General features: G+C 31.6%; 1 protein-coding gene across 1 annotated transcript; it reads left to right on the top strand.

Annotated features, from left to right (window-relative positions):
- Window positions 1-10,278: 10,278 nt before the first annotated feature.
- Window positions 10,279-16,447, top strand: LOC134681297 (ubiquitin-conjugating enzyme E2-17 kDa-like). Its single transcript, XM_063540865.1, has 6 exons — window positions 10,279-10,468; window positions 12,271-12,334; window positions 13,490-13,521; window positions 14,152-14,229; window positions 15,186-15,294; window positions 16,169-16,447. The coding sequence occupies exons 1-6, from the start codon at window positions 10,445-10,447 to the stop codon at window positions 16,306-16,308; spliced, it is 447 nt and encodes a 148-aa protein (XP_063396935.1). The 5' UTR covers window positions 10,279-10,444; the 3' UTR covers window positions 16,309-16,447.
- Window positions 16,448-16,864: the final 417 nt, after the last annotated feature.

Here is a 16,864-nt window from a genome sequence, read left to right as displayed (position 1 = left end):
GCAAAAGGTTATCCATGTTAATCTAATATCATAAGTTTTTAAAATTCATGTCGTGGTCTTACATGACACTAACATACACATTATTAGTTACATAGTGTGCGAGTGACCTAATACGATATATATGAGGTTAGTAAATTCAATATGGGATGAGAGCGAATTTATCTCACCGACTATCTTAACATATTGTATTTATACTAGTGGTATATCACAGTAATCAAGTCTTTAATGCCGTTACTATTAAGAACCTATTTCCATTGGTCTATACAAAAAACAAAGGCCAATAATAATAGCTTGCTAGCTTAAATGTGTTTTTTAGCATTTATTTCAATCGTTCAGATTTTTGTTCAAAACCGTATTGTTTTAATAAAGGGACGTTACTCCATTACCAACTGTGTATTGAAATACGCCCGCTTATTTAAACAAGATGGAATATACACGTTCTCCACGCGGTTGCTTTTAACCAATCGTGTTCCTAGAAATGTATAGGAGGTAAGATAAATCATTACATACGATAATATACAAATCAAGAAACACTTTTCGTTCATCTTCAATTTAACATTTTATTCTACCAGATCACCAATGCAACACAAGTTAGTTTACCGCCAAGGGGTGTTACTTCCTATATTTTTAGTGGTATGAGTGAGCCGCAAAACAGGATCCCCTTTTCATGCCCTGCTGGTTAGAACAGGGGCCCTTTTTTATGATCTGCTGGTTAGAACAGGATCGCTTTGTCGTGCCCTGCTGGTGAGTACAGTTTTTTTACAAAGTATTTGTCTAGTACAGGATCGCTTATTTAACTAAGATACAGTGTAGAACCCGGGTCTAGAACAGCATCGATTTTATACCGTCTAGAACAGGGTATACATTTTCTGAGCGTGTCTAGAACAGGATGTGTTTTTAATATTTGTTTAGAACAGGGTATGTTTTTTAATGTTTTCTGGTTAGAACAGGTATGATTTGGCAAGTGATGTCGGCACAGTGTCGGTACTTACTTATCCCCGCAGACAAAGCCCCAAATAACATCGTTTTTGTCTGTAAAAGTCATTACATTAATTGCTTGATAAACGAATTAGGTATAGACAATTCACTTGGAATCTCAACATATACCCTCAAGACACTTACCAAAGAGGAAATCCTGGATAATCATAGGTCTGTTCTTTGTTCCTTTTGGTATTTCAAAGTTGAAGAACTGGATCTTCCATCACTGTATTTGATACCTAAACTACATAAGTTTCCTTACAAACAACGGTATATTTCTGGGTCTTCCAAGTGCTCCACGAAACCCATTTCTAAATCTATTTTATCAGCAATCAAAGACGGGCTTCAAAGTTGTTGTGAAACTGCATATTCTAGAGGTGGCGTGAATCAGATGTGGATACTTAAAAATTCCAAAGATCATTTAGAGTACATACAATCTAACTCTCTTTCATCTTGTAACAGTATTAAAACATTTGACTTTTCTACTCTTTACACAAATAGTCCACATTCCAAACTAAAAGACAAATTAAAAGAGTTGGTATTACTTTGCTTCATAAAAAAGAATTGCAAACGTAGATACAAGTATCTTGTCTTAGGGAGGGATAAATCCTACTTTGTAAAGAATCACTTTGATTCAAACAAAAAATTCTCTGAAACCGATATTATCAAGATGCTTGATTTCTTGATTTACAACATATTTGTTACGTTCGGAGGACGTGTTTTTCAACAGACTGTCGGCATCCCAATGGGAAAAAACTGTGCCCCTCTACTTGCCAACTTGTTTCTTTATTACTATGAGGCTGACTTCATGCAGGAACTTCTCAAGAAGAAAGATAAGAAGTTGTCAATTTCCTTTAACTCTACTTTCCGCTATATAGATGACGTTCTTTCACTAAACAATTCAAGATTTGGTGACTGTGGAACGCATCTATCCCATCGAATTGGAAATAAAGGACTCTACGGATACAGTTAAGTCGGCTTCATATCTTGACTTACATCTAGAAATTGACAATGAGGGTCGGTTGAAGACAAAACTTTGCGACAAAAGAGATGATTTCAGCTTTCCATTCTTAGTAGCAACATTCCAGCAGCACCTGCATACGGGGTATATATCTCCCAATTGATACGATATTCCCAAGCTTGCATTTCCTATCATGATTTTCTTGATAGAGAGTTACTGCTCACAAGGAAACTATTAAACCAAGAGTTCCAAATGGTGAAGTTGAAATCATCCCTAAAAAATTTACGGACGCCATCACGAGTTGGTTGACCGTTATGGAATAACCGTTTCACAAATGATATCGGATATGTTCCTTACGTCGTAACTACAATCCTCTTCCCTTTCATGAATTTGACCTATACCGAATTAGACTATTTACCGGATTTGTAAACACATAAGCAACACGATGGGTGCCGCATGTGGAGCAGGATCTGCTTACCCTTCCGGAGCACCTGAGATCACCCCTAGTGTTTGTTGGGGTTCGTGTTGTTTATTCTTTAGTTTTCTATGTTGTGTCATGTGTACTATTGTTTTTCTGTTTGTCTTTTTCATTTTTAGCCATGGCGGTGTCAGTTTGTTTTAGATTTATGAGTTTGACTGTCCCTTTGGTATCTCTCGTCCCTCTTTTATACATCTTCGGATTTCAAATGTTTGGCTTTGAGCGTTCCTGATGAAGGTAAATCCAGACAAGCGCTTCGGACGCAAGAAATCATTAAACGTGTTGTTCCATTTTTTTACATCATGGGGTCGATACCTCTGCTGGTGGACTATCAGTCCCCGAAGGTATCATCAGCTCAGTAGTCAGTACTTCGGTACCGACATAATTTAACAAAATTTACTTAAATTGTCCGTTTATAAATTTTGAAATTATTAAGAAACTAAGGTTTCAACTCCTTCTGGCAAAGTTGGCTTTAGATGAATTTGGCTATCTAGTTTTAGGTATTTTTTTTTACATATAGCTCTTCAACGGTTTCGGTTCTGATACATCTTCGGACTTCACATGTTTGGCTTTGAACGTTTCAGATGAAGGTAAATCCAGAAAAGTGCTTCGGTCACAAGAAATATTTAAACGTGTTGTTCCATTTTTTTTTATACCAAAAAGGATAGTCCGTAACCCCCCGGGTTGACCGATACACTGTGTCAATATCTAAATGCACTAGCGGCAAGGTTTCTCTGACTTAGATCTTCATTTACAAGGAAAGTCGTTTTGTCTGTAATTTTATCGTAAACTTATTTGTCTGCAAAACACTCATCAGTTTCTCTCGAATAAAGAAAGTTAAAAAGCCAAATGAAATACGAAATGGAACAGCTTTAACAACCAAAAGTTTCGAAAGATACTGCTTAATACAGCTACGGTGATCTATTCCTGTAGTAGAAAATACTTTATTTTTTTTAAACTATTATTTTGTTCAATTCTTGGCTTTGACATTTTTAACTAGGTATGAGAACACATGGCCAGTAAAAAGTAGAATCACAAAAAGTACTGAACTCCGAGGAAAATTCAAAACGGAAAGTTCCTAATAAAATGGCAATATCAAAGGCCCAAACACATCAAACGGATGGATAACAACTGTCACATTCCTGACTTGGTACAGACATTTTCTTATGTAGAAAATGGTGTATTGAACCTGGTTTTATACCTAACTAAACCTCTCACTAGTATGACAATCGCATACAATTCCAATGTATTGACAACGATGCGTGAACAAAACAAACATACATAATAGGTAAAACTGTCAATAGTATAGCAGACAGCATAGCGTTATAATCCTAATCATTAAAATCAAATTTTTGTTCACCGATTTGATTCAAATTTTCATATTCTATTTATAACAATGTAATCATTTATCCAAAATACATACATAGCAGGAGAACCTTCCCTGAAGAAACATATAGTCTCAACTCTCTTTAGACGTTACTGTATGCGATTCCTTTGGTTTTAGAGAGCTATCTTTAATTGGATCTTTTTAATCGATTTATGAGATTTGAACATCGTTAACTATTGTTACCTAAATCTAAGTTTTCCGTTCGCAAAACGGATATACACAAATACTCATGTTAATATAATTAAAGATTGCACTTTATACACAATACTGAAACAAAGTACAAGGATTTTTACAAAGGAAGTTTTACAGACAAAACCAGATAACGTAAAATACGAAAGCATAACAGTGATTGATATTTTTTAACAAGTGGCAACACCTTTCTTGTTGTTAGATATTGACAAGTTCGAAAAGGTGTAGAACCAATGGCTCTTTGCGCCAAAAAAAATTACGACTCAAATGTGTTTGTATTGCAACTCTTGACCTATGAGTATTTGTTGCTCGTAAGATTTGTTTTTATGAGTGGTGGTTTACTTAGTATTAAAACAAAATCCATCTGTTTTAACCAAAATGAAAGAATTTGTACATTGAAAGATAAAACATATATCAACTTCCCTATTGGATATTTATGTTAACTAAACATGACCCTCTTATCATTTTTTTATTGAACATTTTGTCAAAATTTATTGACATTGTTTTACTATGACATCTTTCACCATTTATGGTCGCATATTCGTAAATACGCCTTAAAAACTTTCGAACCACATGCATTTGTAGTTTTGTGCATTTAATTATAGAGATTAAAAGACTTAAAAAATGTCCCTCGTGGGAAATGAATGACATTAAAATTGACCTTTCACTAAATGTAAAAAGGAAATAGGAAGATATCTAATGCAAGAACTGAGCTTTCATTTTCATATACAGTCTGTTAATAACATTGCATGTATGTTTTATTATAATACGTTATTATACCCCACGCAACCAAGTTGCGGAGGGTATACACATTTTTGACCCGTCCGTCCATCAGTCCTGTTTCTTGTCATCGCAACTCCTCTCAAACCACACAACAGAATTTCACGAAACCTTTTTAGATGAAAAGGACATATTATGTAGTTGTGCATATCGACAGGAAATTACGATTCATTTTTTTTCTAGGAGTTACGTCCCTTTGAACTTATTTTCTTCAATGTACTGCTGCAACAGTTTGTCATCGCAACTCCTCTGAAACTACACAACAGAATTTTATGAAACCTTTTTAGATAATAAGAACATACTATGTAGATGTGCATATCGAAAGGAAATTACGATTCATTTTTTTCTAGGAGCTACGCCCCTTTGAACTTATTTACTTAAATGTACTGCTGCAATAGTTGTCAACGCAACTCCTCTGAAACCACACAACAGAATTTTATGAAATTTTGTAGATAATAAGGACGTACTATGTAGATGTGCATATTGACAGGAAATTATATGTCATTATTTTTTCTTGTACAGTTTTTTTTTACTTATTTAATTTCTCCAATGACAATGTGGGGACGTGGGGTACGTGAGCTTGCTCACTAAGATTCTTCAATTCTGATTAGCTAACTTCAATATCGCGTTATTCCTTAATCAACTTCATTACTCAAATCCAACCATTCAATATAAGGCATATATTTAAATGTAGCTGGTGATATAACTGTTAGAGTACAGTATCCAGTTAATCCAGAAACATCCAATACTGCAGAAAACGCAGTTTTGCATATCCAACACCAAATGGTTCATTTCCATGAGATACAACATCCATTTTGAAAGTTCGTAGGGTTACCAACGATGACACATGGAGCGAAAACGGATCTTTGACATTCTGTTGAATCGCAAGGTGCATCAGAGATACTAATGGCTTAGTTAATATTAACTGAAATAGCGGTATGATTGATAGAGTTATTACTGATAATTAATGTCTTCAATTTCGAAAGACCCTCAAAAGATCTTTGATACAGTTTACTAATGTTGTTGTTTGACTAATCCAAGCATATGAGGGCATGATTCATTCGAAAGATCCCGTTTTTAATGCTGCGAATATTGTTATGAGCGAACGATATATTTGCCACATTTGTAGGAATTATTGGATTATTAAGAAGACCTTCCCAAGCACAGTCGGCGGTCAACCTTTCGCATGTATATGAACACAAACATCTATAGTCAAACTGACAAGGAAACGTTTCCACCAAAGCATTGATTACTTTTACAGCGATTACTAAGATAGTAATGAAGCACAGCATACATTTTTTTGGCATTCTGTCAATGAAATGTCGGTAAAGCAATATACAATGACCTAAAAATATAATTGTTGAGTACTAGTATTGTTAAATTTGTAAATCTTCAATAAATAAATATTTTGAAAATATAGTGTAGATGTAAGTCATGCATGTTAAGCTTTGACAAACATATTTGGTACTTAGTACTTTCGTGTGGTAAATAGATGATATTTTTTTAATATATGTAATTGGCTGTATGGCATCATTTTTATAGCACTAGGTAGGCTGGTTCTTCCAGATGTTGTCGACAGGTCTGTAGTGGGGGCTTCATCGAGGACATTATTTAAAACAAAACGACTAAAAGTTTCTGTTGATAAAATTAGAATAAAAAAAGAAGCAACAGTTCTTTCTCTTTCAAGCAAAGTCTATCAATCACAATTGCTATTCTCTTACGATTCATACGTTTCCAAAAGTTTTAAAACATAAATTCGGTTTGAAAGCTGGTGCTTATTTTATCATAATGTCCATACGATGTACTTACGTTTATTAATTTTCCAAATTATGATTCACAAAAGTAAACTAACCATATATCTTGCTGAATTGGTTTGAGTTCTATTATATATATCACATGATTGTAATCAAAAAGAAAAATTGATCACGGAAAACGAAAGTAATTGAAATCAAAGCTAAATTGTTTTGATATAATGATGAAAGAGCATTGTATCCGGTAACGACAAATAGTCGTTTGCTTTTTTCTATGTTTGTTTTCAGTTCCTGATTTAGCATTGTCATAACGCAAATTATTATTTGAAGCTTATTTGACCATTTATGATTGATTGAGGCTTATTTTGACCATTTATGGTTTTTAGTATTTTCAAATTAAATATGTATTTGTCAATCAGATAAACCGTGGGAGTCGGGAATAGACCCTCCTTTTACGATCAATGTATTTGAGTGGGGACATATGGTTGGAACCCCCCTTTATCCTAGTTTGGAAACCTTCTCTTACAAACTGCTGGATCTCTCCCTTTAAAACATTTTGTTGCATTGTTTTCTTTAGCTTTTTACTGTAATTATTTAGTTATTCAATTATTCAAATCCTTATTTGTTATTTAGTAACCCGCTTAATTAACAAAGCATTAGCGAATCACATCAAACATTATGCATCCATCAATGTATTGGACAGTTAGAGTTCCATTTTGATATAAAAAGGAAAGTTATTGAATGGGAAATGTCATCAGTCATAAATAACAGCATCAATTAGAGTATATTAAATAATATGAACTATTCATATATAAAGCACATATATAAATTCTAGGAACTTCTTATTTTTTTTTTATTGTTATCCCATTTGCATACTTAATTTCCCATATAGCACGACAGGTACATGCTTCAATCAAATGCATCTGCGGTTCTACATTCAGGCATAGAACGGCAAAGCTGCCTATGATAACAATAAACAAATCACTAAGGGTTGAGATATAACGAGAGGCAAATAATATTACGACATTTGACTCTATCAATTAACCATATCACTAACTTGAAGATAAATTTATATACCATAAAGACGTTTTGATATATTATGGAAGTCCTTTTTATACAATTCTCTTATTTTATTCTGTCAGATATGTTAGTTTATATTATGACAACATCTTAAGATATAACATTGAGCTACCTTTTAAACTGATATGTAATTTGTTATACTATTATGTGATATTGCTATATCATACAGATACATTTATACTATACATCTTTAAATATAACATTGTGCAACTTTTTCACAGAATAGTATAAAAGTTAACTCCATGTATATCAAAACATCTTTATAGTCTATGCATGTATCTTAATGGTATAGTCGATTGACACAGTAGTATACTTTAGTAATCAAATTTTGTAGTAGTATAGAATTGTTATCAAATGTAACAGGATTATAATTTAGTACGCCAGACGCGCGTTTCGTCTACACAAGACTCATAAGTGACGCTCAAATCAAAAAGATTTATAAAGCCAAACAAATACAAAGTTGAAGAGCATTGAGAATCCAAAATTCCAAAAGGTTGTGCCAAATACGGCTAAAGTAATATATGCCTGGGATGAGAAAATCCTTAGTTTTTTCGAAAAATTCAAAGTTTTGTAAACAGGAAATTTATAAAAAAAATAATGACCTCATTATTGATATTCATGTCAACACCGAAGTGTTGACTACTTGGCTGGTTATATAGAAAAGTTGTTATATTTCATCCCTGAATGATATGATTATTGTTATGTTAGGGTAGCTGTAGCGTTCCATAGTCCGATTTTAAACGGATTCCATTACTTGAAAATACTGCAATATATTCATATAAATTGACACACAAACTACAAAAGTTGCAGAAATGAGTAAGTGGAATCGGTAAGCGCCTCCTGTTATGCCTGTTTCTACAGTTATGTAATTTCAGGCAACCAAAATCTCACGATTGACAGTGAGACGAAATCGGTGAATAAATAGATTAGATCAAGACTATTTTGGCAATTTAAGATCTAACATTTTATGGATTGCGACACAGATTTATCGTATCAGGTCGTGATGTGTAGTGTTTTGTACAGGATACCCATTTTTTCTTAAGAAATACCCCTGAATTTATGAAGTCAAGTATGTAAATGAAATTATTTACTATGTATATATATTCCTTCTGACTGGTTGCAATAATTCACCAGGTTTATGCATTCTGATTGGAATACATGAAATATGCAGAAAGAAAAAATGTTCTTCTTGTATATAAGGTCCGTTTACCATGTTGACAAATGGAGTTCGTCTTTTTGCTAAATATACCAGTAGTGTACTGTAAACCCAATTATTTTATATATATATATATATCATACTCAACAATCATGACAATATAGAGTTATATTTAGTAGGTATTTCTCAATGAGGTAATATCTATATTTAAACATTCGATTTCAAACAATATTTTTAATTTTGTAATTCAAATATGATCCTTTGTATTGATTTAGATAACCTGGTTCTTAAAAGTATGAAATTTTAAAGATTGACAAAGGTGTATAGATATTTTTATGAATATTTTGTTTTGTTTTAATATGGTGTATTTTTTTTCCTTCTTCTTTTTTTTTTTTTTAGATTTTTTCAGTCTTAATGTGTTGTACCTTGACCTGGATATTTCGAATACTCACAAAGCCACTAAAGTTCAATATTTCAAACACTGCATATTAGATTTCAGTTTTTCTTTCATGGAATAAATGCAAAAGTTTGTGAAGGTAAAATTGAAAGATGAACCAAACCATAGCAGCTTGAGAAAACTGAATGCAATTTCTAAAAGTTTTGTTAATGCACAAAAATACAAAATGTTTTTATGGCAGAAAAAAACTATGTATCGGAAAGTGTATGTAGCCAAATCAATTATGAAACATTAATGTTTTTCTTGTCTAAGTACGTTTCTTGTAGTCTTTTAATATTGACAATTGACAAACAATCTAGCAATACATGGAAGAAAATATATAGAACCTTAATACTTTGAAACCATTTAATTTGATTACACGCTATGTATTTTGAGATTCTTTTCCAGTATAAAGCAAATTTAACATAATTTTAAAATGAAAACAGGATAGTCAAAATATTGTACCTAGCAAAAATGTTTCAATGTATGCTTCACTAATATTATTAAGATTGTTTTTTTTTGAGTATTTTGTTCATGAAGTATGGTTCATTTTGAATTGTTTATCACTGTTATTTATAAAGGATGATTTATACTGGTAACTTTTCAATTTCAAAATTCTACATTTGTTTTTAAATGACTCATATGTTATATCTTAGTTTATTATGTCATGTATGTATTAATTAAATAGTACATTATGTGATAACTTACTATTGACATACATTATTAGTTTAAAAATATTGTCGTCATACTAGACTGCACCTGTTAAAAGCGTGGTTTATAATTTTATAAATAGATATTGTCTCAAAAGGAAAACATTTCTTCTCACAAGATGTTCTAAATGAAATCAATATGGATCAATTTAATGGTTTAATTGATATCTTCATTACAATACATTTATTTTCCTTTCGTGTTTAACATTGATGACTTATTATTACCTTAATCATTGTAATATGATTAATAAGTTTTTTATGGGTCGTGTTATTTTGTAAAATAGAATATTCTAGTCTAATCTAAAAATACTCATGGTGTTTTTCAATCTATTTTGACATTTAAATGTTACTATTATCTGATTGTGCGTTTACAGAAATTTTCATTTACCTTGAATGACTACCTTGTACTTGAATTAAGATCTGATGTCATACAATTCTGCGTAAGAATAGTTATTACGTTCGAAACGCTTTATACGTATTGTTTAACAAAGACTTGAGCAAGGAAGTTTGTATTATTGTTATAGTATATTTTCACAAAATGGCGACAAAAAGGTTGAACAAGGTAAGTGTTAGAATCAGTGATGTGCAAGTGAACATATCAATAAGACAGCAACCGATCTACATAAATAACCCTAAAGACTATCATGTTTGTACTAAGTCAGGAATATGATAGTTGTTATCCATTTTGTGATGTGTTTGAGCTTTTGATTTTGCCATTTAATTAAGGACTTTCCGTTCAGTTTTTTTGTGATTTTTCTTTTCATATACAGGTCAACATACAATACAGCCTGTAACATTAATTAGTTGTCAATTCAATATGTGATGGTTAAGGACTCAGGTTAAGGAGAATAAACGCTACGAATATTATCATTATTATTAGAAAAAAAAGGGTAACCAAAAAGGAAAAATAAAATCATTTTAATTTAAGATATTTGAAATTAACAATTTGAAACGGTTTCGCTTTAACCAAAGAGTATATCTTAAAAAATATTTTGAAAATCGCAATTTTTATGTAAAATGTGAGTAAGTGACAATTTCTTGAAAATATAGAGGGATAGATGTAAACATGATAACAGATGTAGAAAAAATAAAATATGTAATTATTGTAATTTTAATGAGGTTGTAGATGAAAACCTCATTTTCTTAAGATTAATAAATCTTCACGTGATCATCTTGAAAATGACATAAATAATATTTGACCAGATCGCAAATTCTTTAAATTGTCTGAAATAAATATATTGAAATTACTTCTATCTTTATTTGATATTAAGCAATTTACTGTTCCGTTCATCAAAAAGTCAGCTGCACTGAGGAGAGAGGACACAACACCTGCATACATATTATTATTTTGTCCTACAAATGTTTAATATGTTTTTCTTGCATTGTGTATATTTTTGCATTTATACATATAACATAGAAGATATAGATAAAATATTTGTCTAGTTGGTCTAGTTGAATGTTTTGTCTATCGAGATGTTTTTTTTGTCGAATTCTTTCTAATTGAAATGACATTACGTAAAATTTGATATTGATAAGCGGAAACATATTATTATGCAAAACGATGCATACCGATTTGATACCATTTAGATAAAAAAAAAATGCTCAACCTGTAGTTAAAAGAAATGATCATGATTTACAGGAAAAGTATGCATGACGATTTACCCGAAATTTGATACCTTCTTTTTCATTAAGCTCAAGGTCCTCATAAACCTGCTAACGGAAGTAATTTGTTCAATTAAAACTAACAATTGAGTATATTGCATGTAAATGGCAAACCAAAAACAAAGTACAGTTTTTAAGTCACTGGTTCAATATTGTTGTTTGGTTGACATTCATTCCCAAATATTTCATGCATGATCAAGACTAGAGCAAAATAACAATAGATACAATATGTAGGACCTGTCATAGAGGTCGGGGAAATTCCAACTTCCAATTGAAAATAGTGTATACTGGATAAGGATAGAAATTTTGTCTTGCAACAGGCCACATACGGACCCCTTAGCACGTTGTTACAAGAGTTATTAACCTGCAGACAGCGTGCCGCTCCCTCTTAAAACATTTTTGATATGAGCATCACTGATGAGTCTTCTGTACACGAAACGCGCGTCTGGCGTGCTAAATTGTAATCCTGGTACCTTTGATCAACTATCTTTACACAAGGCATCGGATTTGACGGTATAATCTTGACCGATTTGTGTTCGTACTATATTTGGGTTTTTAAATCTTGTTACCTTTTTTATTCTACCGTAACTAATGAATCTTTTGTAAAACAAACACGAGCGTTTGGGGTAAACATTTTTATCCTAGTTACTAGGATGAATTTTATTTGTGTTACTTAAATTAATGTAAATTTTTACTTTTCAGGAACTTATAGACATTTCTAAATGTCCTCCACCAGGTATTTCTGCAGGTCCAATAAACGATGACAGTAAGTTTTTTTAAACTCATTTTTTTTAGATATCGTGTGTAACACAGGCACTTGTCTCAGAATTAGTTTACCTAAAGACCTTAATATTACGTGTTATATTAACGTATTTAGGGGGAAATTTCTGAGACAAGTGCCTATGGTGTTGAAGTATCACAATGAACTTCAAACTAATGTCATCACGACTAAAAATAAGATAATGACGAAATGTTAAACAAATCAAATTACCAATCTGGTCCAATAACGGAGTTTTTGCAAAATGAAATGACGTTATACTAGAACCCATACCAGACTTTACAAAGTCAAAGCATGACAAACATTTTGTGGAAAAGTGAAATCAAATGTTTGTTAATCTTTGAAGACAATAGATAATAAAAAAAATCCACAACAACATAACATGTATACATATATGTAGAATTGTCTTTAATTTTTAGGTACAAATAGATATAGGAAGATGTGGTGTTAGTGACAATGAGACAACTCTCCATCAAAGTCGCAAGCACCTTTCTGTTTTGTGTATGATTTCTGTAACAAAAGATACATGAATAAATCCACTATTTTTTAAGAGGCTTTGGTAGACATTAGAGTGGGTTAGTGAGGGGTGCAATCTTCTCCAAGTGACAGACAAACAAATACTAGAAAACAAAAAAACAAAAAAACCTAGAGTTAGTAAATGTCCACTTTCATGGAAGGTCGACTAGAAAGACGAGTTGGAAATTTCGACTGTCATTTGAACAAAAATGATTTGTTCAATTGCAGAAGTTGTATATTGTAGAAAACAACCAACAAATATTTCAAAAAAGTGTTTCAATTGTTTTTCAGCTTGCTAAGAGCGTGCCAATTCTGATCGGACGAAGTTATTTACTAGGTATACACCTCGCAGAGTCGGAAAGTGAAACATTGATAAAGCAATGACATTATTATCTCCTAAGTTATAAGAAACAATTAAATACATTTAAAAAAGTATAACTATAAATACACATATTTTTTCCCCTACGTGTTGATGGCATAACTGTAACTTTGAGATGAATCCCTTTGCTAATAGTGTTTTTTACTGTGCATGTACTGATTGTGTGCCATGGATTAATACAGCAAATTTTTTTTGTCAATAAAATTACTTATAAGAAATCATAAACCTGTATGTTTTGTATTTTTCAGTGTTCACTTGGGAGGGCATGATATCAGGACCAGTAAGTATATGTACAATGCAGGAAGAGTCAGAAAAAAGTAAAATTGTCTTAATAACACGATATTCACTGCGTGTACATAAGATAGATCAGAAAATGTGTATGAATAAATGTATTTCATAACGTAATATGAACCGAAATTTTAAAAAGACTTTCTTCATTTCATCATTATTTTTTTGGTTTGATTTGTCTCATTGTAACAATTTACTAGATTTGAATATAGGTAGACTACCTTTGCATTATTGCGTTACTGATACCAAAGGAACAGAACAGAAGTTTCTCGAAACTGTGTGTCTTCTGTCTGATTGTATTAATATAATTCAATGTACTTACGTCTATACGTATCTTTCAGTTGAAGTAAAAATACGGGAGTGTGTGCTTTTTCATCTTTTTATCATTGAAGGCTATCGTCTAATCAAAATATGAAAGTAAGATGAATATTGAATAACCCTATGTATATTATCGACCCAAAGCAGACTGTAGTTGTTTTTCACGTATTTGTGCTGTTAAAATGTTCAATTAAAGATGTTCGTGGAAGCTACGATTGCTTTGTCTCGGCATTGTGACAATCATTTGTTTCAACAAAAATGAGATATGGTTAACAACAATGATAATGATGTTTTTATGTTTCAGGACAAAAGTCCATACGCTGGAGGGGTATTTTTCGTACGAATAATGTTTCCAAGTGATTACCCTTTCAAACCCCCAAAGGTATGTTTTATTTGTAACAATATTATTTTGTAGATTTAACCAAGGGTTTATATTGTCTTACTATACAAAAAATAAAAAGTTTAAGAAAACTAGCATAAAAATGGTGAATAGTCTTACTATACAAATCCTTGATTTAACATATCCGGGTCACTTTTGTAAATATTTAGATTAGTATTATACCAGTTGACTAAATTCAAATAATAAAAATGGTAATGATTTCCAGATATCAGTTATTAGCACGAATTGTGTTTTGTGACTTACAACGTGCTCATTGTTGATATTTAAATACAATTCATATGTTGTTGAGACGTCGTATTTTGTACTTGCTCTTTTTTTATCAAATATTTATCTTGAAAATCAAACTAGAATCGATATTATTCAACATGTAAACACAATACATATATATTTTGGTAATACAATAACAGATTAACAGCCCGCCAGTAGAGAATGTGATCAAGGCTTAGTAAATTCTTGGTGATTTCATTCAATCCGATCGGACATTTTTCAATCCAAAATTAGGCCATTATAAAAATAATCCTTGAATTTCGTCCTTTTTTTTGAAGTTCGAAAGTTGTCTTTTATTATTGACTATGTCCTTCCATGTTTCTATAGATTATAACAAAAATGGTAAAACTATATAATTGACTCCTCTCCAAATCCCCTTCTTCGACCCACCGTTTAAAAAAAAAATATGATAAAGTGGTACTTGTTTTATAATGACTTTTGGAAAACAAGAGGTCAATCAAAAACATAAAGTATTATTAACATTAGAAACAAAAATTAAAGTATAGAACTAGCATAATTATTACTGCCTTCAAAAATAGGGGCAATAATGCAACAGCTGCAGAGTTGCTTCTCATTATATTTTTAGTATTGTAAAACATTTGTTATCTCTGATATGGACTGTTGCATGGCATGTTTATTTACTGTATTTGATGTATTTTTATGACTTTCAGGTAAAATTTACCACAAAAATATACCATCCAAATATTAATGGAAATTCAGGAGAAATCTGTTTAGATTTACTGCGGTCACAGTGGTCGCCAGCTTTAACTATATCAAAATGTAAGATTGTGTTTATTGTTTAACTTATAATATATCTTGTAAAACAATAATATAGTTAAAAGCCAATTAAAAATGTTAAAATAAAGTCGCAAATGTCAAGGGAACCAGCAGGATTTCGAAAACAAAATACATTCATTTTTTGGGGGAATCGATTTCTTTCCCATTACGCGTCGTTTAAAAATACAACTCTACTAGTACTTAATGTCATATCTCTTTGATTGAACCATTTGCCATTGATTCGTGGTGAAAACAAAATAAAGTTGCTTTTGTACGTTAAAGAGGAGAAAGACCTCACCCAAAGGGCTTTTCATATTCATAAATTGAATAAAAATTTAGCATTACCAAAAAAAGATGTAGAATTTAAAAATAACACTATCAGCAGTCGAAAAAACGATACAGAGAAGGACAAACAGTACCTCTTATAATACCGCCATAAATATCAATTTTAAAAAGAAATCATTAGTTCATAGCCGATTGCAATGGAGCGAGAAATCTGGAGTTAATATGTTGCAAAGCTAAGTACCAATACATATTATGTTTGATGGCACCCACACTCCACTAACCTGGGACAGTGAATATATTTTTTTCAAGAACGCTCAACCCTAAACAGTGGAAAGCCAAGGTTGAATAGAAACGTACACATTGAGCACCAATATGAACGACCAAAAAGACATATACTGAATAGCAAAATACATTTAATGTCAACTTTGCCTGGAAAAAGTTAAAAACTTATTTTTTTTAATAATTGCCAAATGTTTACCTGTATATTTTACCAATACACGTATATGTATATCTAAGGCATGCAATATGTATCTGAAATATAGAAATGCAATTTCTATTTTAATATATATATGTAATTGTTTTTTTATTTCAGTATTACTTTGTATAACATCTTTATTAACAAGTCCAAATCCTGACGACCCGCTAGTTCCCGAAGCTGCAAAACTTTATAAATTAGATGTGAAAAAATACAACAAAACTGCAATGGAATGGACACGAAAATATGCCACGTAATGTGGTCAACTGAAATGTTATATATATAAACTTTTCTGTATGACGAAAACTTTATTATTTTGCTGTTGTTTATAAAAGAACGTTTTATATTGTTAAATTACACCGTTTTTAAAGGAATAAATGCTCGTTAACGAAGATATTATAGACTTATTTATTTGTTTTGTGTGTTTGAAATAGAAATTGTGATACAATCAAGCAGACATCCTTAATTTTCACAAAACTCGCCGTCTTCTTTTTCTTCGGTCTTTTGATTGAATTCAATAAGAATATGTATGTATATTTATATTTATTTGATTGTTGATGGTAAATGCCTCTTTTATCCACTATAACGTGGCTGCAAGTTTTTATTAGTGGAATAAAAAAATCTTCAAAGATACCAGGATTAAAATTGTTCATGCCAGACGCGCGTTTCGTTGCAGAAAACTTTCAACGACGCTCGAATCATCTGGTTTATAAAGGTACCAAATAAATAATCAGAACAATTTTGCCAAATGCAGTTAACATAATCTATTTCCGAGGTAGAATAATCCAGATGGCAAAATAAAACATCAATAGT

The sequence above is a fragment of the Mytilus trossulus genome, chromosome 8 (assembly GCF_036588685.1).
Source record: "Mytilus trossulus isolate FHL-02 chromosome 8, PNRI_Mtr1.1.1.hap1, whole genome shotgun sequence".
NCBI lineage: Eukaryota > Metazoa > Mollusca > Bivalvia > Mytilida > Mytilidae > Mytilus > Mytilus trossulus.
This window is presented reverse-complemented; position numbering and strand designations above follow the sequence as displayed.